At 34.2% G+C, this 21,941-nt stretch overlaps 1 protein-coding gene across 1 annotated transcript in view; it reads right to left on the reverse strand.

Moving 5' to 3' along the window:
• The window catches only part of Gabrg1 (gamma-aminobutyric acid type A receptor gamma1 subunit), a 72,091-nt gene that overhangs the window by 9,063 nt on the left and 41,087 nt on the right, over positions 1–21,941 (reverse strand). Inside the window, exons 4-8 of the mRNA XM_028765291.1 lie at positions 13,264–13,484; positions 12,034–12,116; positions 10,154–10,291; positions 9,877–10,029; positions 7,596–7,807 (exon numbers count right to left, since the gene is read on the reverse strand). Of these exons, the coding sequence (XP_028621124.1) occupies positions 7,596–7,807; positions 9,877–10,029; positions 10,154–10,291; positions 12,034–12,116; positions 13,264–13,484 (807 nt within the window). The remainder of the gene's footprint in view (positions 1–7,595; positions 7,808–9,876; positions 10,030–10,153; positions 10,292–12,033; positions 12,117–13,263; positions 13,485–21,941) is intronic.

The following is a 21,941-nucleotide window of genomic DNA, read 5'->3' on the forward strand; positions in this document are numbered from 1 at the left end:
ACAATTTATTCTCCAGACAAGTAATTCAACAGTGCTACAGTGCCTCTGAAAACTTTCTCTGCCAAACATCGAATGAAAGACTTATTTTTTAAAAGGTCTTACAAGCGAATTCTTTCCACTTAAAATGAAAAAAAATTTTCTGAGTGCCATGTGACCCACATTCGCATAACCTTCTTTTCAACACGATGTGGCTATTAAATCTATACTTCACAGACAACTTTCCACAGTGTTTCAAGCAGTCGATGAATGCTTGGCATAGCTCACGTAGGCCCAGCTTGAAGTAGTTCTCTGTTTCAAAGATAAGAGTGCTCATTCACTTTTAAAAACTACTGGTCTTCCTGCTAATTTTCTAATAGCCTATTTGATTACTTTGAATTTACAAATTATTTATAACTACTGCTTTTTGTGTATGTGTGCATAGTATACACATGAGTGCACATGTGTATATAAATGAATGTTCATGTATAATGTGTATCCTTCATTGACCACCTAAGGTGATAAATATGGAGACTATTACGATACAAAAGAAGCAATGTACTAATGAAAATAGGAACTGATGCACAGAGGAAAGATCACAAAGTAAAGCCTCCGAGCCTTCCAAAGCATCATCTACTTTTTGTGAAAAGCTGATGTATGAGTGGAGAGAGGTTCAAGGTCAATCTTGATTGCTAATGGTTATGAGCAAACCACATGTTTTTATTTGTGACAGTGTCTTCCATTGGGATCTGACGTAGGTAAAGGTGCAAAACTTGGCAAGAGAGCACCACCATGCCTGGTATCTGCATGAGTGTTGAGACTAGACCTCTGGATGCCATACTTGTCTGTCAAGGTTGTCTATACATATCTTTGAACACTCTTAGGAACAGAAGACACCATTTATTTCTTTTGTCGCCAAATTGCCTTAACAATGATACAAAAATAAATGCCTACCATACCAGTATTTGATTCAGTATCAAACTGTAGGTACCTTATGACTTATGAGGTTTTTGATAACCTATGAATATTGAAGCTTCACCATGAAATGTTCATCATTGCTAATGGCAGGTTTATAGATACTTCATGCCTACAGTTTTCACGTTGTCCACAAGAATTCTGATTCATAGTCTAGCATAGTTAACTTTTAAGGTTTCTCTTTTGATAAAACTATATGCAAATCATTTAACAGTAAGTATAATTAAGGGACAAAGCCTACATATTAAATGGGACTTAGATTTCTTCAGCTGTCACAGGTAGGCAGAGTAAAAATAAAATTAAAACAACAATAGAAAAGGGAAACAAAGTTAAATAACTTTAATTTTGGAAAGAGAAAGAAATAGAAAGAAGGAAGAGCAGTAATTCAAAACAAGAGAATCAAGTGCTAATTTTGATGCTGCAGGACCTGAGTCTGGGCTGCATTGTTTGGTTGGAAGAAAAGGAAAATGTAGATTCCAAAGTGTGCTTAATGGAAGATATGAGAGAAATTGGACAAAAATCTCTATTCTTCACAACATCGCATTCTGTCTACCAGATTAACTAGACTTTGTGGCTGAACACAAACCAGGCAGGAATACAAATTTAATTGTTGATCCTGTTTTTTCAAATTTAAATTTAGTACTGTAAGAGCTAATAAAATATGGGGCTCAGAAAAAATGAATGATAGAAAATATTGTATTGAATGTCTATAAAATACTTTTACATGCTCCAGTCAATTATAAAATATCAATGATGAGCTATTTGTGACTTAGTACTTCAAGACTGTCATCTTGTTGCTGTTTCTTTTCCATTTTTAATGCTTAATTTGCTGAGGTTGTTGCTAAATTTAAGAGACTAAACACACTACTGTTATCCTTAAATAACTAAAGAAAAATGTTGTCTAGACTTTAGTAGTTCTTAATAGATTGTGATAAAGTGATTAAAATAATATCATAATTTTAAAGTTTCCAATTTTATGCTTCAGCTCTGCTCAGTCAACCTAACATCAGGAGCTATGCTCAATACTTTTTGTCCTGGTGTTATATTGGGTAGCTGTTCTTCCACAAAAGGTGTGCATTGGTTAGTAATATGCCTCTTGCATTACATATCTGTAGAAAGAAATTGTAAAATTCACATGGCATTGCATATTACCTGTGGGTTAAAGCCAATTATTTTTATTCAAAAAACCTCTAATGCAAGTTTCAAAAAGCAAATAAAGAAAAAACAATGAATAGCTAAATACAGGAATAACTATTTGAAATAAGGGCTAAATGATGAGACAAAACAAGATGTTTGGCCCTGGCTATAGAAAAATAAAAGGAAAATAATGTTCAATTTTATTTGTTTAAATTTTATTTTTTGTCAGTAGAAAAATTGACAAACGTGGCTCAGTGGATAAAATCTTTGCCTTGGAGACCTCACTAATCTGAATTTGATTTCTGGAACTCACATCCACATAAAGATGGAAGGAGGAAACCTATACCACATGTTGTGCTCAGAGCTCTTCAGGCATCTTCTGGTATGTGGAAGAACACACCCACACATAACCCGTATTCACAATGATAATGATAGTTATTTTGAATCTAGCAGTGGTTATTTAAGTTAAAATCGTTATTCTTTGATACTTTATCCATTTGGGCAGGCTATCGTGTTGTAAACATCTTTTAAGATGATGTGAGGTTATGACAGTCACAGACTTGTGTATTAAAGTAAGTCCTTGGCGGTTTACAGCTTGCAATATCTTCTTTCTTTAAATACCACAAGATGTAAAAGCAATGTTTACTAGGCTCTACCTATTGAAATACAATGGATGACCTAAAATCAAATTAAAATTATGTCAAAATTTATAAATCATATAATATAAAAAACAAGAAAGAGATCCAAAACATTAAGTCTCCAAACTTAAAGTGAGTAATTTGTTCCCATGAGTCTCATGGTGCACACATTACAGCAGTGTTACAAGCTGCTTGTCAAGAATAGACGTTTTACACTGTCTTTATTTGAGCTTTGGCATAATCTGCTCTGAGAGTTGTTACTGGAATCAGTAATGTACTGTCACTTTGTCAATTTTGGAGAAGTGAAAGCCTACTTTTTATAAGTACTTTGAATAGTGGAAATGTTAAAATGAAGGGTAGAAAGTTGGAGCTATGAGTTCTCAAAAGTCCTGTGTATGAGTCTACAATCCAGCATTAACAAAGCTGTCCTTGTGAGGAATCGCCGAACCTGTGCTTTTATGGTTTCTTTGAGTCTAAATGAAATCATGTAAAATGCTCAAATCAATGCCTGGGACCCTCAATGAATGTTAGAGATTGGATTCAGATTGTTATAATTACTTTTTATAAAATGAAATTACTGTCAATCATCAAGTTGTTACATGTATTAGAATCATTAAAATCAATTTTAGCATCAATTGATGCAGTCTGTAATTTAGTCACTGTGATTGGGAACGTGGAGTGAAGGTCTACAAATCTACAGAAACAAGAAAGAATGTAACAGTTATGACTTTCTGCTACTGCTGGGTTTTAACCTTAACAGTGACCTTACTTTCTAAAAGTAAGTTAATTCCGTGTGCCATTCATTGTTGAAAATCCAAACGTATTATAAAATAGAAATCAAAGAGAAATCTTTGATGTTATTAATGTTTGCTTTGTTGCACTGGCACAAGGCCTTATTTTATAGCCCAGCACACATGATAATCCCCTTCCTCTACCTTCCAACTGCTGAAATAACAGGCGTGAAAACCCAAACATATTCAAAATGTATCTTAAATAACTTTAGATTCTTATATAAAATAATGTTGTATGAAAGAATTTTGGAGTAATTGAATATAAATGGCCAGAACTCGTATCTTTTTTTCTCATGTAGTAGAGGTATTCTGAGTTTCTCTTCATTTAGATGAATGTTGGTTGTGTGTGTGTATGTGTGTGTGTGTGTGTGTGTGTGTGTGTGTGTGTTATATAGCTTTTATTATGTTCGGATATGTTCTTCTAACTCTAAACTCTCTGAAACCTTTACCATGTAGAAATGTTGAATTAATTTTGTAAAAGGAATTTGTATGGACCTAATAAGATGATTACATGACATCTGCCTTTTGGCTTATTATAAATAAATAGTACTTATGGATTTCATATGTTGAATCATTTCTGCATCTCTAGAATGAAGCTATATTGGTCTTGATGATTGGTCTTCAATATAATCTTGGATATTATTTACCAGTATCATTTATTATTTATGGACATATGACCTAGCTCTGCTACTCTGAAAAACAGTATGCAGGTTTCTCCAAAAGCTAAAAAGAGATCTACATATTGTAAATCACTCCTCCACATATGCTCAAAGTATTCTATAGATTGCTATAAAGGTAATTGTACATTCATGTTGAGTGCTGCTTTGTTCACAATAAATAGGAAGTGGAATCAACCCAGATGTTCATCAATATCTAAAGAATAACAAAGGATAAAATTTTCAGGAAAATATAATGGAACTGGAATAGTTATACATAGTGAAGTGACCCAAATGGACAAATGTTACATATTCTTTGTCAATTACTTGCTTCTGTATGTTTAACATGTAGCACATGTGGAGACTAGGAAACTTGAAGAGGACTTTTAATGAGGAAGATGCATGTGTGAAAAGGGGAGTTGTAGAGTCCATATGAAATGAATGAGAAGAGGAATTCTTGGGACAGAAAAACTGAAGTAAGTAGTGAAGTAATCAGGATTAGAAACAGGAATACCCATGCAGGAGAGCATATTGGGAAACTATGATCTTGCAATTCAAGTGAAAATACAGTGAGAGAGGATAATAGAACACACACGATATAAGGTAACAGAGGGAGAATAAAGGTTTAAGTGGAGATTGGGGATTGAGGTGTCTTGAAAAGTAATGAGCACCATACCCTCATGGACTTGAATGTTTCTTCTCATTTGTTGAATTGTTAGGAAGGATTAGGAGGTGTGGTCTTGTAGAAGGTGTGTCACTGATAGTTTGAGATTTCAAAAGCCATGTCAGGTTCTCTGTCTGTATCTGTATCTCTCTCTCTCTCTCTCTCTCTCTCTCTCTCTCTCTCTCTCTCTTTCTCTCCTACTGTTCCAATCCCATACCTGTCTGGTTTGTGCCGTGATGATCATAGACTAACCCTCTAAAACCCAAAGAAAGTCCCCAATCAAATGCCTTCTTTCATAAGAGTTGCTTTGACGAAGGTATCTCTTTACAGCAATGGACCAGTAACTAAAACAAGGACTATGGAGATTTTGAGGAAGAGGATGAATTAAACACCACTAAGGATGTACAAAGAAGCATCATGCAAAACCATATTCACTTGTAAGCTAATTTAGATATAATCTTTTAAAAGACAATTTGAACAAAAATACTGCACATTAATGAATACTACTATTACTAACAGAGATGGATTATTAAACGAAAACCTTAATTAAAGGAATAGGTTACCTCCCTAAGGTCAGGAAGGCCTAAATACAAACTTAAACAATAGAATGTTTTGCCATTTCTCATGTTTGTCATATAATTAGATTCTATTGCTGGAGAAACCACATACTTGGTTGAGTTTCCAGAAAAATCAATCCTGAGCAGACCAGACACTCTACCTGCTGCCTGCTTTCATAGCACTACAAGGTGTTATACAGGCTGCTGGAGAAGAAAGGACATCAATGGTGCTGTCTAACTCTAGTCCCTGAATGCCACAGTACTGACCTGCTAGACAGGATCTGTTCATTGGTACAACAATGAAATTCTATTTCTGGTTTAACCAGCTGCTTTCTTGACTAGATTTGAAGCCTGCTTCACAGAAGGGGTACTGGAAACATAATCAAAACTCATGGCTATGGAAGTCTTGGACTACAGAGGATAACTTATTGATGTTATTCCTCTAAATGGCCATGTTATCAAACTGCCTTGTAAGTGCTTATGTTTCTATTACATATACTTATGTTTGTGCTGGTCTCAACTTTTGCCTGAGAACTTTTATAGTTCATTGCATTACTCTTTAAAGTGCTGGAAATTACTGTAAGTGCCCACTAATGGATAGAACATCTACCTCAATACAATCAATCCTACAAAGCTTCACTGAACTTTTAGGAAACAGAGATTCTAAGAAGAAGCATGTGGTGAAATGGTGTCCTCTGGAAACGGCTCTTTCACAGAAGAAACAGCAGCATCTGTGATTGCATACATAGGATCAATCGAGTTAAAAATTGTAGCTAGAAGCAGGATGTGGTTTCCACAACCACGACTCAGATGAGGAACTAATGAGTGATTGTAGTTGCTCAAAGTAAAAGCATCATTTTTCTTCGGAAGTATGACCATTGGAAGGTTGAACAGAACCTACTGCATGATCTCATGCACACATGCATATGATCAGGACAGATAAGATTAAGCACTTAAAAATAAATAGTTATAAAACAACATGAAGTTGGGATTTAAATGTGCTGCAACAGTCTTGTGGGGGAGAGATTAAGTAAGGGCGGTGAAGAATAGTAATATCAAGAATGGATTCTGTATAAAATATATATATATTTAAAAGTCATTTTGTAAGGAATATCCAGTACAGAAAACTATAAACAAGATTTTCTGACTGGGAAGTTACAGGTAATCTGGTGTTACCTTAATTTTATTTATCTTTTATCATAGATTCTCAAACATCCTGTTTATATAACAAGGTAAACCCATGAATGTTTAGAAAAGCATCTCTAACTAAAATGAGGTATGTTAAGGTATCCACATTGGTGAAAGAGAAGTATGTTTTACTCAGACACAACTAGCAGCTGTCTAATTGGACTTAATGGCAGCTCAAAAGGAAGGAATTTATGATGGTGCTATAAACATAGTTTCCTACCAGTGGCTGAAGTAGTTAGTCATAGGCTTGAGAGCAAAATATGATGATACCAGTTTTCTAATCCAGTACGATTTCTAACCATTTTCAAAATAACTATCATATCTACAGATAAGTGTAGCTGTCACTACTCATCAAAGAAGCTTCATTTTATAAGAGATGGAGACAAATATATAGTCTATACACAACTAGTGAATATACAGAGGATTATTGACTGTGGGATGATCAATCTCAAGTGATACATCTTCAGTACAATTCCTAACCCTGATGCTAAGGGAAAATCATGGATGAGGGAGTGGAAAACTGTAATAGACAGTGGCTGAGTATGCCTGTTAAGAGATCTTATCTCCTAGACAAGACAAGTAAACACACATATGAATTCTCAGCAGCCTACGTGCCTGAACAAGACCGTCATGACAACACCAGTTGCAGACAGGAGAAATTCTAGGTCTTACTCCTAGATGGATTGCTACAGAAAATTAGTTGTTACTGAGAAATGGAGAACCAGTTGTTCCTAGGAACAGACTCCCATAAAATTTGTCCAATCCCAAGTGAGCAACCCTGGACAAATGCACATATGAGCAATGGTAAAAGGACGCAGAGTGCCGTATGCACATCTGCACACATATTACATACAAATGTGTTTGTGCATCTAACAAGAATAGTTGAAGGAAAAGATTATGAACTAGGGAAGAAGGAAAGAGAAGGAGAAAAAATAAGAGTGATATTTATACAATGCTCCTTCCTGTGTGAAGTTATCATCACATAAGTATTAAAAACTAAAATTAAAACATACCGAAGTCTTGTTTTTCGGCTTCCTGTCTCTGGTGGTTTTTCCTTTATTGTTACTAGTAAAATAATGCAAGGTTCCATACTCCATGAGTGCTGCAAACACAAAAATGAAACACACAGAGACAAAGAGATCCATTGCTGTCACATAGGAAACCTTAGGTAAAGATTTTCTAGCGATTGTACTGAGGGTTGTCATAGTCAAAACCGTAGTGATACCTGTGAAGAAAAGGGGAAAAATAGATGATTAAAAGTAATTTAACAGAACATTTGTATTCTTTTGTCTTATTTGACAATATTGTCAGCTGAAATAAACAAAAGAAACAAAAGGATATGATTGCCAGAAAGAATTACTAGTAACCATGGCTACATTACATTCACTGTGTTCTTTGTGTAGGAAATTTTAATGATTTAAATTACCATGGATTGCAGGTTGGCTCCTAGTATTCCGTCTTTTCTCCCTCCATAGTTTAAAAAAATAACCATTTTTAGTTGATAGGTGGCTTTCTGAAAAACGTTTTCATTGTCTGCCTTCTCTGCTGCAGAGTGTGACCACAGAATAAGATCTAAGCCAGAAATTAATGTCTAGAAGAAGACACTGCTGGAGATGCCCTACTTTTTTCTGTATTCTTAGGTTTACTGTGATACAAAAATCCAGAAGCATAGCCACCATAAACTATTAGAAGACTCAAGAAATCCACCCACAACATAGCTGAAATCCCAATGTCCCTGAATCCTTCTTGCCACACTATATGCATCACAATGAACCACAACTTCTGGATTTGTACAATAACAAACAAGTACTTTTCACCTTACTTCAAACAACAGTTATTGGAGGGCTTTTTTATTTTGTTTTGCCTTACCCAGTGAAAATAACCTAAACTAATATATTAACAAAACTTTTTTTTAATATGGTAAATTGGACTTATTATTTAAAACTCCAAATTTAGGATACATCCAGAATTATATAAATTTTATATTTCAAAGACACAATGAATTTTTGTTTCCAAGATTTCAGTATGTGTAATTATAATATATATCAGAGCCAAGCCCATCGGTGGGTCTTTGGACTCATTTACTTATCTCTTTTATACATATCAGTCTTCTCTCCTCTCTGTTAGTCTTGGGACACATAAATGAGGAAAAACCTCCATATCCTTTGTGCCTAAAGCAGTCATTTTCATTCAACTATTAATATCGTTTTCTAAGCACTTCTGTGTATGCCTGTTTTGCTTGTATGTTTGTATTTACACCACATAGTTATAATTTTATTTTCATACAAATCTTTCCACAAGCCATAAAACTTATGGGCCATAGGACCATAAAATATTTTTACTAATTAATATAAATAAAATTTATATATGTAGATTGTTTTCACTCATTTTGTCTACACCTTGGAAAAGACACCCTAGTTTTTTTCTGATACATGAACCTTCAGGTTCTATTGCTAACATATTTATGTGATTTGCATTTTACTATGTTTATTAGATGAATGTGTTTAACCCTTCTCATAGAAATTACAGGAAAACCTATTTACCACAGAAAATAAAACCAACTTAGCTTTGTACTTTGGAATCCATTATAATTGTATTGAGATTCAATCTTCATGCTGTAAATGAATCAATTGATTAGTAAGTTTCCCTACAAGGATAATAAATTGTCTCTCTCTTATAAGCATATATAAAATACATCATTTATTTTTCTATATGGCATGTTCACTACAACACACTCTTACAGGAAGAAAATAATCTATTTTTTAAGTATGAATAGAAAGTACTTTTAAAATTATTGTGCAGGAAACTCTAAGAGTAACCAATTAATCAGTGTTTTTTATGGAACAGAAGCCAGGAAGCTTTATGCTCCTTCCAGATATCTGTCTCCTGGAACAGCTGAGTATTGATTTGTGATTCCAGGATTCACCATTAAATGAATGTTGTTTTTTTGTGATTCTGCTAAAACAAACAAAATTTTAATATAAAGCAGTTAAAACAGTGATTAAATGAGATTTAGATATTTTCCTTCTCTCCTCTTCATGTATTAATTCTCACACATTTTAAAGTTCTGTTTACAAGAAAAATGAGTTTTCTAATTCAAATTTCTTTCTCTGTGATTTTCTATTTTGTTTTGTTTTTTTTTCTTTTCTTAAAAGTCCTTTCAATTTGATATAATACTAAACTTTTCTATTTATTATTACTTCATTATAGTCTAAGGGATATTTCTAATATATACATCAATAAAGTTTTATTTACTAATCTTTAAGTTCTTATGGTGTAGTAACATAGCCTTACCCAGGGATGTTCTAGCAGGTACTGCGTCTTTATTGATCCAAAAAGACACCCAGGAAAGAACCACTGTTAGAATGCAAGGAATGTACGTCTGAATTGTGAAATAGCCCATCCTTCTGCTCAGGTCAAAAAAAATAGTCATGATAATATAATCTCCTATAAAAAATAAATACGTATTAAGGTGAGTAAAATATATAAAATGTAGATTCTACTTTATAAACTTTAGTAACAATGACCGTCACCACCAGCATTATTCATTTGACTTCAATTTCCTCCTTACCAGAGATTGTGTGAGAGATTTCAGTTGAATTTCGTAACCCTACAAATGCAAACTGATATAATCTCCAGTACTTAGGATCAGCTACTTCCACAGACGGCTTTTTCCACTTGTACTCAATTTCATTTTTAGGGTATCCATCTGCAGGGGAAAATGTTATAAAATATATGTAGAGTGGCAAAATTCAAAGAAGTTACCATTGCAATAGCAATATCCTACAAACCATGGCTTTTGGAAAGTCTTTTCTCATTCAGTGTTACAAGGTGGTACTTGAAATGTCTGTCTCTGTCTCTGTCTCTGTCTCTGTCTCTGTCTCTGTCCCTCTCTCTCTCTCTCTCTCTCTCTCTCTCTCTGTGTGTGTGTGTGTGTGTGTGTGTGTGCGTGTGCGTGTGCGTGTGCATGTGTGTTTGTGTGTGCTTTAAAGAACTATATAACAGTTATAATGATTACAGGTATGATTTGATTTCTTTTAGCATCATTAGTTTCAGAATGAGGGGGCCTTGTTGATGGTCCTTATTCATGCATCTCAGTTTTCCTCAAACATCATTGGTCTGGAATTTGAAAAGCATCCCAGAAACTCATGTGCTAGAATTATAGTTTGTCACCACTGTGGCCTGGTAATTTCTATTTTCTACTAGACATTATTCCTGAAATGTTATCAAACCAACACATGAAATCAACATGTTTTTAAAATATCCACAAAGCTAAGTTGAAGCTTTCTGATTATAACTGAAGAATTCTGATTATAACTAATGAGTTTCTGTGTTATTGACACCAAATTGTCCATACAAGACATAGTATTCCCAAGTAGTACCAATGAAAGCCAAATTAAGATCATACACAGTGCTTAGAATTAAAACCTTAACAGAGAACAATTCTACCTTCCTAGTTATAAATTCTTATATAAATTCTTGTGACTAAAGTGTTTCCCTATTTGAAATCATTCATAGCTTTTGACAATAGATTAGGAAGAAGAAATTTTTAATTGTTTCTATACAGGAGTCGGTATGCTTTTTACATAATCAGTACACAATAATCAGTGTAGATATTTTCAATACATTATTTTCAGGATATTCTATCATTGAATCAATAAAAAGAGTCATCTTTGAAGACCTACTTAAGAGTGCTTACTCTTTCAATTTTATCATTTGTCACTCCCTTATTATATCGTGTGTTGTTTGCTCTTATTCATTAAAGGTACAGAAAGTACACAGTGCATAGTATCATGGGCACTGACAAACATAGAATTATGACATTTACTGATACATTTAGGCTATAATAAAATCTTCTATAAGTTGTTGGAAAATGCAAGAAGTAAAAATTTGAATTTTCCTCCTGGACTTGTGTGATCAACCTGAAGAATTCTGATTATAACTAACGAGTTTCTGTGTCATTGACACCAAATTGTCCATTCAAGATATAGTATTCCCAAGTAGTACCAATCAAAGCCAAATTAAGATCATACACAGTGCTTAGAATTAAAACCTTAACAGAGAACAATAACTGTCATACCATCAATATTTACCTATCAAGTATGTCATGAGTAATCATATCTTGTCTGGAAATTGAATTTTATCTCCCTGAGATAAAGTTTGGAAAACAAAGAACTGAGATCTGAGCTGATTAGTATAGAATTATGTTGTAGTTCGGTAAACTTATTAATATATTTCAGGAAATTAATATTGAATTCAAAAGAATTTAAGAGGTAAATGAGAAACAATGTTGGGTAAAACTTGAGAGTGGCTCCCTCACAGTCCAGGATGTGGTCGAGACTCTTAACTAAAATCATGAATTACTTCTAATACTAGTTTTTATTTCATTTTGTATATTAATAAAGTATATTAAAGCTATACTTTGTATAATTATGAATTATTTTCACTTACAGCTTGAAAATTCCAGTGGACAGGAATGTTCATCCATAGGAAAATTATGAAGTTGAAGATAGCATTCTGCATTAATTGTTAACCTATTTAAATGGAAAAAAAGCAAATACTTTAAGTCATCAAAAAAATTCATTTATGTTTTAAAACAGCATTGGGACCTCCTGTAATGGACTATGGTATAATAGAATACTAATTTTAACTCAAAGTTTAATGATAAATATTATATCATACACTATTGAGTATGAAATTCAAACAATTTTTTCTTAAGCCAACTAAGTAGCTATTCTACTACTCAATATGTTTCAATCTCCACATTTACATTAAAATACCTTCTGGCACTTCATGAATACATATATGCAAGTATATATTTATAGGAATATGAAAGTAGTACATTATGCAAGGCTACGTATGAAAATTTTCTCTATTTTTTTCATGATCATCTTCAAAGACAACACCAAGGAACATAGAGAAGTGAAAACCCCTTGAAGCCTTCTAGAACTGCAGGCAACTAAGAAACATTGGGAGCAAGATAGGTGGTCTTCCCCAGGAAAAGCATAATCATTGTCTGTCCAGGAGACTTCGCAAAGAAGATTGTACCCACTGGCTGTCCAGGGCCAATCAGTCAGCCTTGAAAAAACACATAAAAGTTATACTATATGGACTGAGCAAGTCGTACTTAGAAATATATATTTACATGCATATATATATACACACACACATTCACACATGTATACATATACATATAAGCGCTTCTTTGGCTTCTGCCAGGCATGAATGTGGTAAATATGTAAGCAAGGCTGGGCAGTAGTCATGCACACCATCAGTCCCAGCACTGAGGAGACAAAGATAGTTGAATCTCTGTGAGTTCAACGACAGCCTGATCTCCTTCATGAGTTCTAGGGCAGTCAAGGCTACACAAAGAAACCCTGCTTCAATGAAATACGAACAAAAGTAATATACATATAAAATGAAAAGAACTTAAATCAACAGCCAATAAATGAATGAATGCTAAAACACTAGCCGAACTCTTTTCTGCTTCCAAGTAGAAACTCCAAGGACTTTCCCCAGACCTTTACATAAAAGCGACTCTGCTTATGAAAACGTGTCACTAAAACAGTCCCCCATTTTAGATTTTAGCTAATAAAAGGGGACCCTGTGTCCTGCTCAGCTGGTATAAATAAGGCCTGTTTGGTAGCTGACAAAGTAACTGTAGGTTACAATCAATATTACCGTAGAGTATAGAGAACCCTTCCATCACTCCAAATCCGCAGTAGGCGATTAGGCGTTGTTATCCAATGTGCATCAGACTTTCTTGAGTTCCTGAAGAAAGTGTCAGGAATCCAAATTTTTCCCACCATGTTGCTGTTAAGCATAAGTACTTTCATGGTGCTATTGAACTTCAAACGGCTGTCAAACCAGGTTTGGGCAAAAATTATGTCTATTGTGTACTCCTATAAGATTAAGAAATAATGGTATATTAATAATGTTATCATTTTAAAGGTTTTTGTGAGAAATTTGCATTTTATAGTACAAATTTCCTATAAATGAATAGCACTTAGATTCTGTCTCTTTGAAGAAATAATTCTGGTATTTTAAACTTCCTTTAAAATGATTTCAAGTGACTCACATAAAGTGAAATCCAGTAATTCCAGATATCTTCTATGGTATTAATCTTTTGTAATTTTTTTTAGTTCCATAGTCTTCAGTTTTAGCATTTAACAATTATTGTTAACAGTGTTAAGATTGGTTATATTTATATCATGCATTCCATAAACATGTCCAAAATCAAGAGAGGCAAATACCCACCAATTTATCAAAAGTCACTCAAAATACCTTTAGTCCAAAAATTTGACTCTCATTAATTGAGTTCAGTAGTGTTAAATGCCTTATTGACTACTAAGCAATTATAACATCTGAAACATCACATCAATGGTTCTATATGCTATCCTGTTGTCAGAACTTTCCAACATCTTGTAAAATATATACCACAATATTATTTCTCAAAAGCTCAAATGATGAAAGATAGAGAACGTTTACCCATATCAGGGTTAATAATTTCCAGTGATCATTTACAGGGTTGAATATTAAATTCCTATCAGAGTTCTAGTGAGACTTAGGTTGCAACACTCTACTGACAGGAAATAACTACCGAGAGAGAGAAGTGTGGCTGTAAATCACAGATATCCGATCAGATATCACCCACTTTGTAACCTGAAAAAGTGCCTACCATCTTTTTTTTTATTGCATATTTTATTTACATTTCAGATGTCACCCCTTTTCCCATTTCCCTTTCCTAGAAGCCTCCTATCCTAACCCCCTCCTCCTTTTTGTATTATACCATTTTAATTACATGCAAGTATTAAGGTCAGTTCTAGGTTGAGAGACCAGCAATACAATAGATGCAAATAGTCAAGGAACAAAGAAGACAATAAACACAAATAGGCAAAGCACAAGCAAGGCAATAAACAAAATTCCATGAGCACTCCAGTGATCACTGTTTCTAAGGGCTTATCAGGATAACCAGAATATCTGAGCCTACTTTCCTGTCCTAGCCCAAAGTCATTTTCATGTCTGAAGCCTACTTCCTTGTTCTAAACTAAAATTTAGATTCCTGTCTGAAAAGCCTAATATTTAGATTACTGCCTGAAATTACTTCTTTGTTCTAGCCTAAGATTTACCTGTTATGAGTGTTAATCTTATTTATAAAAATTAAGGAAAGAACAATAATAAATGATAAAGGAAAGGAACTATAAATATATGTCTCTGTGTGGACATTGGCTTGTATGTTTGCAAAACGTTTAGTTTAAATGAGGAAGTAAAAGCAGTTTAAAAGTAGGAAGTATCATGCTGGCTAGTAGACATGAAGAGTCAGTCCTCGCTCTTGATGTGATATTTACAATTGGTCAGTTTGAGTGAAAGGAACTATTTATCATAAGAAATGAAAGCATGAATATGAGTTTGGTTAATGAATATTTAATATCTATTTTGAAGCCAGGGAGTCTAATGAGTAAACAGTCTGGGACTCAGCTTATCAATAGGGAAGTTGGATAAAATCCTATTTTGCAGGAAGAATATTTATCATTTGGTTACTGAAATGTAGAGATAAATTAAGAGGGTAAACTTCATTTTATCACAAACATATGATAGAGATTCTTAATCATCTTACTGAATATTATCAGTGGTGTGCTACAAAATCTCAGCATTTTTAGCAAGTCAAATCTAATAAATACCCTTTCACTGGACTGACTGATCCTTGAATCATGTGAAAATTATTATTATCATTAAAATAAAAGGTTATTATATTTAACTCTTTTCTCAGTTCCTGATTAGTAAAAATGTCCCAAATAGATATTTGATATCGATGAGATTTAGCTATATATTCTCTTCATTTACTCAAATGATTAACTCTTTGATGCCCAACACTAACTTTGTCAATGATGGAAAGTTGGGTTTTAACAGCAAATATAAACAGAAAGAAAGCTCTGCACACCCTGGAGAGAGAGAATATGGCCGATATTATTTAGCAGAGTCAAGTCATACATTCATGTATTCGTCTGTACTTACTACTAGAACAAAATTCTGTCAGACCACTTGAAGGGTCTCCAGCAAAACTGAGGCTGCAGCAATTTTATTAAAAGCAGTCAAGCTTTTTATAGCTTTATCAGAAATGGAATAAAAATGCAATTTCCAGGATCAATACTGCTATAATTGCCAGAATATATGAAGTTTGTAAGCTACATTGGATACGGAAGATTAATATCTATGACCATTTGACCTGTCGAGCCATGACTCTTTGACTACTAAAGAAACATACAGAGAAAAACAAAGCAGCCTGAACATTTCACTACATGAGGGAGTGCATAGGTATCTCAAAAACTGGAAGGAACATTGTTCTCCAGGACCCTTGGACCCTACCTTGAAAAACCTATGATGAGTACCTCTCAAGGCAGCTAGCCCAGGCCAACTCCATTTTCCCTACACATTTGGATGGGCAACTACGGCAGATAATTCATATTAAACCAAATAGAAAATGTGGCTTGTATGATTCTTAGTCATACTTAAATTCCAGATTCCAGAGAAATCATCAAAAGTGGCATTTGAGAATGATTTTCCCAGTAATGGAAATGTTGAAACAACACAAATGGCATTCAGCAACTTCAAGGAATGTATTAACCCAGGGCTTTCTACCTGCATAGCCTTATGCTCAGAATGGAACTTTATTTCATTATACATAATTCTAAATGTGTTCATCGCTGTTGAATGGGTTATGGCATCAAAGAGGTCAAATTTCCCTAAATAGAAAATATTAAAGAAAAGAGAAAAGTCTCTACTCAAAATTAATCTGTGGTCAAAAGAAAGAGACACACAGTGTATTTCTTGATAACTTGTCCTGCACAAAGCCTTGCAGGTGCAAACCCTTTTAAACTGTTAATCCTTAATAAATGTCTTACTGAGATAAGAAGGTTATTGAAGTCTGTGCCATTTTATATGTAATCAAAAAATCCACTTTTGTTTACTCATTCATATTAGAGTAATTTTCAGAAAATGATCAAACTATGTTCTTGTACTTTATGTTCCTATTTAAAGGTTATAATCATCTGTGTAAAAAAACAAGAAAAAAAAATCTGAAATGGAGTTTCTCTTGACTCAGAACAAGTACAATAGCTTCTAGCAGAAACATTTTAGATAAAGAACAGTATGTTTAATACTTGAGATCTGCCGTGCCTTGTAAATTTAACTGTCTCCTTGAAATTTAATCAACAAAATGAATAACTGACAAAAATGTGCTACTCTGATTTATAAGGTAGCAAGAAAATATCATAAGTGGGTGTTAGTACAGAAACAAAAGTTATATATTGTAGCTACCTTTTGGATAACTATCGCAGATGGATGTTTGGTTTTTGGATTTTTTAGAATGAAATAATCTTCATATAAAATGCATAGTTTTCCTAGCTATTAACATGGAGTTATAACTTTATTATGCTGTTTGATTGATCCTGATCTTGTCTACTGTAGGAGTAAAAATTAAAAACAACTTGGCAAAGACCGCAGGACGGCTTGCTGAGCTTGCTGGGAATAGCCATAATAAAAATATCAAGCCCCTCTAGGGACGAGGTGACCAAAAATGTAGAAACAACCAAAGACATATCTTGACCAGTCTAAACATGCCCAAGTGAGTAACGGGCCACCTGGTGTTTATACTAGAAGGTCTGAGGCTTCATGGTCAAAAATAGTGGGTCATCCAGCCTGTAAAATGATTGCTTACACAAAGTGCTGATGTTTGAAATATTCAATTATATGTAACCGCGCCAGAATTTCCCGCTTTTCCCTTCCCCCTTGTGCCTCCCCCTATAAAAGTTCTAAACTTCCTGGGGTCTTCATCGAAATTCTCTCCCCTTCGTGGGATGAGTTTCTCTCCAAGGGCCCTTGTTAGTAAACTGCCTTTTGCCATTTGCATCGAGTCAGTCTCTCGTGTCTCCTCGGGTGCGCGCTGATCGGGACTTGAGTTGGGAGTCCTCTTCGTGGGTCCTTACATCTACCTTCAAATTAATATTTTTTTAAGTTACCTAGTCATCTGTAAACTAAAATAAAGATTCAGACAGGGAGAGAGATGAATATTGAACCCATATTACAGGAGTGTTAGTGGTAACACTTCATAGATACCAATTGTATTTCATTTGATTATCATAAAAACAGAAGATTATCACAATAAGTAAAATATTTGATGGTTTGTTTTATCTAAAAATTTTCAATGAGAATATGGAAGTCATGAGACTATGAAATGAGATAGATTCAAGAAATTCTCATGAGTCCTGAATTCGGTTGTGAACCCTTAGACTCTGGCGTTGTTTCTGTGAATGTAGTTTGCAAATATCACACGGTATCACAAATATTAATTTGTTAAGTCAACAAACAACTTTTGATGGCTCACTTATTGTGTTCTTTCTATTTGTTTGATATGAATATCTGCTTAATAAACACTTGAAAATCAATAAAGTTTGGAATAAGTGTAGCTAAATGGTAAAAACTGGTAGAAATTATTTTTAGCTGGAGCTAATTTAGAAAGCTATAGTGATATAGGCGCATATGGTCAGGGGTTTGGAAGGTGCAAAGCACCCTGATTGGTAGTAAGACTCTAAATGTCTGCATATATTAAAATGGTAAAGGAGTGCATACCCAACATAACAAAGGAATTGACTTTGTGTGTGTGTCTAAGTTGCTGGGTATTTTGTTTGTTTGTTTGTTGGTTTTGTTTTTGGTTTTTTGATATACATGATATTTTACATGTGTAAACTTTTGTTCATTTAATATCAAATTCTTAATTTCTGAGCTATAGATATAGCTCTAAATCCATTTACTACCACAATTGGAGCTAAGAACCTAAAATCCTAATAATTCACTTGTTGATTTTTCGGTATCATGCTTTAACCATATTTTTACTATCAGGCGTAAGTTTCATAATAGTCTTTGTATAATTGTTTTTTTAAAAAAGTAAATTATCCAAGTTAGAAGGGCCACAGCGAAACTCTTGCCATAGTATAGAAAATAAGAATTTTTCTAGCCTTGTGGAGACTTGAGCACAACAAAAAGGCTAGTACTAGCTCCTGTGTCTAACCATTTAGCATCCAGATCTACACACAGCTGTCTCCATGGATTTGTGCTGATCTGTTTCTGCAGAGAAAGAACAGACATTTCAGATGGACATGTGAAGGAGAGAGTAGATAGGCCTTTCCTATAGAATTGGCACATGGACCTGGGAAGTAGGACTAAGTCTGAAATCTGCAGATCAGGCAGGCAGCTACAGAGCAGGGGATGCTGATGCTCCTTGCTCAAACTGAGCATTCCTGAGGCCAAGTTGCCTTTTGAGGAACTGAATTTGTTCTCATAAGCTTTCCTGTGACTAAGGGAGGCTTACGCCAATTACAGAACCTAGTTTGCTTTATTAAAAACTGTTCTAATATGTTAGTAATATTAAAAAGTAACTTTGAAAACTGGTCTGGAATTGTATTTTGGACAAATAACTGATAATCTTACCCAAGGAAAAAAATAACATAGAAATTATTCTTCAGGGTGCCATCGCACTGGGAATAGCTATTCTTTGGCTTTGGAAAGAAAGCTATCTAAATAAAAATATCCACTTCTCTGTTACTAGACAAGGGAAATGAGTCTTCTTGGTGGGAAGAAGAATTTTATGTTTTCTAATAGTGTTTACATTTGTTTTTGTGTTGTCTCACCTCATTTTTAATTCTGCTTTGTTTCATATTTCTCAATTGAATGAAAAATAGACTAAAACTTTACATTTATAGGTTCATGATTGTATTTCACTGGATGCTGAGTTTCACATAAATGATCATCAATTCTAGAAAGAAATCACTTACCTGAAGACTTGTAGTATTCAAAGCAATTCCCAGAAAATGAGATCTGGAAAGCCATTAGGAATCGGGTTTGAGTGTGTGAAGCATCACTTGTAAGATACAAGTGTGTTCATATACACATTTAAATATTTCTTAGCACAGATGACTAAACATAATTTTCCAAGTGCATTCTCATTTCTTTCTAGAGTCTATAATTTTTTTTGCAAAATAATTATTCTACATTTTCAAGATTAGTCTTTTCATGCTCTCCTGATTTGTCTTGCCCTAATTGTGATGCAAGGAAGTACCTTCATAAAAGCCTACAACAGTTAAGAAAAGTTGATCTCAACTGTGCCAACTGTCACTTTGCTATGACAACAAGAGCTAGCTAGCTCTGTCCTGTTTTATTCCTTTCTGCTTGTTTTCTTCTCTCCTTTGTTCTCATCTCATTTCCTCCCTTCCTCCTTTCCCCACTTATTTCTTTCCATCTTTCGTTTCTTCTTTCCCCTCTCCTTTCCAAAGTTTCTCTCTCCCTAGCAGAGTTATTGTTGACTGCATTATTAGACTAAATTACCAGCCACATATTCATTTTGCAATATAGGAAAACATTACTCTTATCAACTTTTCTTTTATAACAAACAGCACTGGGATTATCTTTAACAGTTTAAACTGACATGGATTCATACATTGATCTTGATATCTATTTATTTTTCTGCTTTCTGAAAAATAACTACTTGTTAAAATAGTAAAATAAATAAACAATAGAATAATAAAATAACCCAAATTATCTACTTTCTAAAAAATGTGGCAGCTTTCCTCCTAATTTATCTTTTTCAGCTCCCACAGAAAGAGCCTCTATATTTCAAACTGAGAAGTGGTTGCACAGATTTTCATCAGCTAAGCAACAATAGATACCACAAACCCTAATAAAATCCAAATTTTGGGGCAATGTGATGGCTCATCAGGTATAAGTCCTTCCTGTGTATAGCCTGAGTTTGAGCCTCAAAATCCAAGTCATAGGTGGAAAAAGGGAACTATTTCCACAGAGTTGACCCATGACCTCCACTTGCATGTCATGGTGCATGTACCTACATACACAAACATCATGAATTCAAACACTTCAGGAATACATAAAATAAATTCTAAAATACACAAAAAACAGTTTTGTCTAAAGCAAGATAAAATGTATTTTGAATTTTAAGTACCTAAACATTAATATAATTTTGATGTAATAAGTTCATGGCTAATGAGAGTAGCAGATCATAGATGCCAAGAGAGGAAAATGTTATATGTATAACTGATTTTTCTCTCTGCTAGTGTTATTTTAAAAATGTTTCCTATTGTTCTAAAATACCGTTTGTGGTGAAAATCTTTTAGTAACCAGTGACAAAATGTAATATCTGGTGCATAAGTAAGGACATAAAATTATGGTGACAAGATTTTAATGATCATAAAAATCAAGGGAATAAACTTAAAAGTCAAAACTGCAGGTGGGTTTCTTCAAATATAACAACTGCTCATCAGTTACCAAATACCAAAATTATTTTCTCCACTCCACAGCACATGCAGACTACTTAATCTGTTAAGAAATAAAAACAAAGCTTTATTCCTGTGCCATTTTTTCCTGTTCATAATTTCTCAAGTTAAGGCTCTTGGCATGATAACATTTCCTGTTAATATAGTAAAAGGAAAATATTTTCTTTGATGTGCAAACTCTACATCTCATGGATTTTCTTTTTCTTTTTTCTCTTCTTAAATGTAGAAATAAATGATAAGAAGAGAAGAGAGAAAATAGAGTTGGGGAAGCAACGTAGAGATATTAGAAGCAATTGTATCTGCTATTCTGATACATAAGACAATGCAGACACATTATTTAATTATGCCCACAGATACAGACACCACACACACACACACACACACACACACACACACACACACACTGCTTAGACAGTTTTCTATTCTGTTAAATTCATGAAAATTAAACAGAGTGATGTCTCTTCCTCATGTTTGAAGAGAACCACCCTCTGCTCCCATTTCATTCCGACCAGAGCTTCTGACTTTGCATGTCTCTACATGGACATTTGTTTGAAAAATCCCCTGGGTTTCCTTTCCTTTTAAGAAAATCTTGTTTGTTAAATGTTTCTATATTGACTTATATAATTTCACTTTATTTATCAACCTGACCCAATTCTGTTTGTACCATTAGCCAAGTAGCCTACACTGGTAGTCTGTTATTTGGAATACAGTCCCACTGATTCTCCAGATTGTCTCTGACTTACACACTTTATACCTGAATCTTTGGTTCTCAGCCCAGTCTCCATTAGCAAAGCCAGTTAATAGGGCAGAGCACGAAGTTCCCAATGGGGTCTTCAATGGAAGAGTTAGAGAAAGAACTGAAGTTGCTGAAGGGGTTTGCAACTCCATAGGCAGAAAAATAATATCAACCAACCTGACACCCCCCAGAGCTCCCAGGGACTAAACCACCAACCAAGGAGGACAACACATGAAAGAGCCTATGGCTCCAGCTGCAAATGTATCAGAGGATGGCCTTGT

The sequence above is a fragment of the Grammomys surdaster genome, unplaced genomic scaffold (assembly GCF_004785775.1).
Source record: "Grammomys surdaster isolate TR1022 unplaced genomic scaffold, NIH_TR_1.0 150, whole genome shotgun sequence".
In the NCBI taxonomy this organism is placed as follows: domain Eukaryota; kingdom Metazoa; phylum Chordata; class Mammalia; order Rodentia; family Muridae; genus Grammomys; species Grammomys surdaster.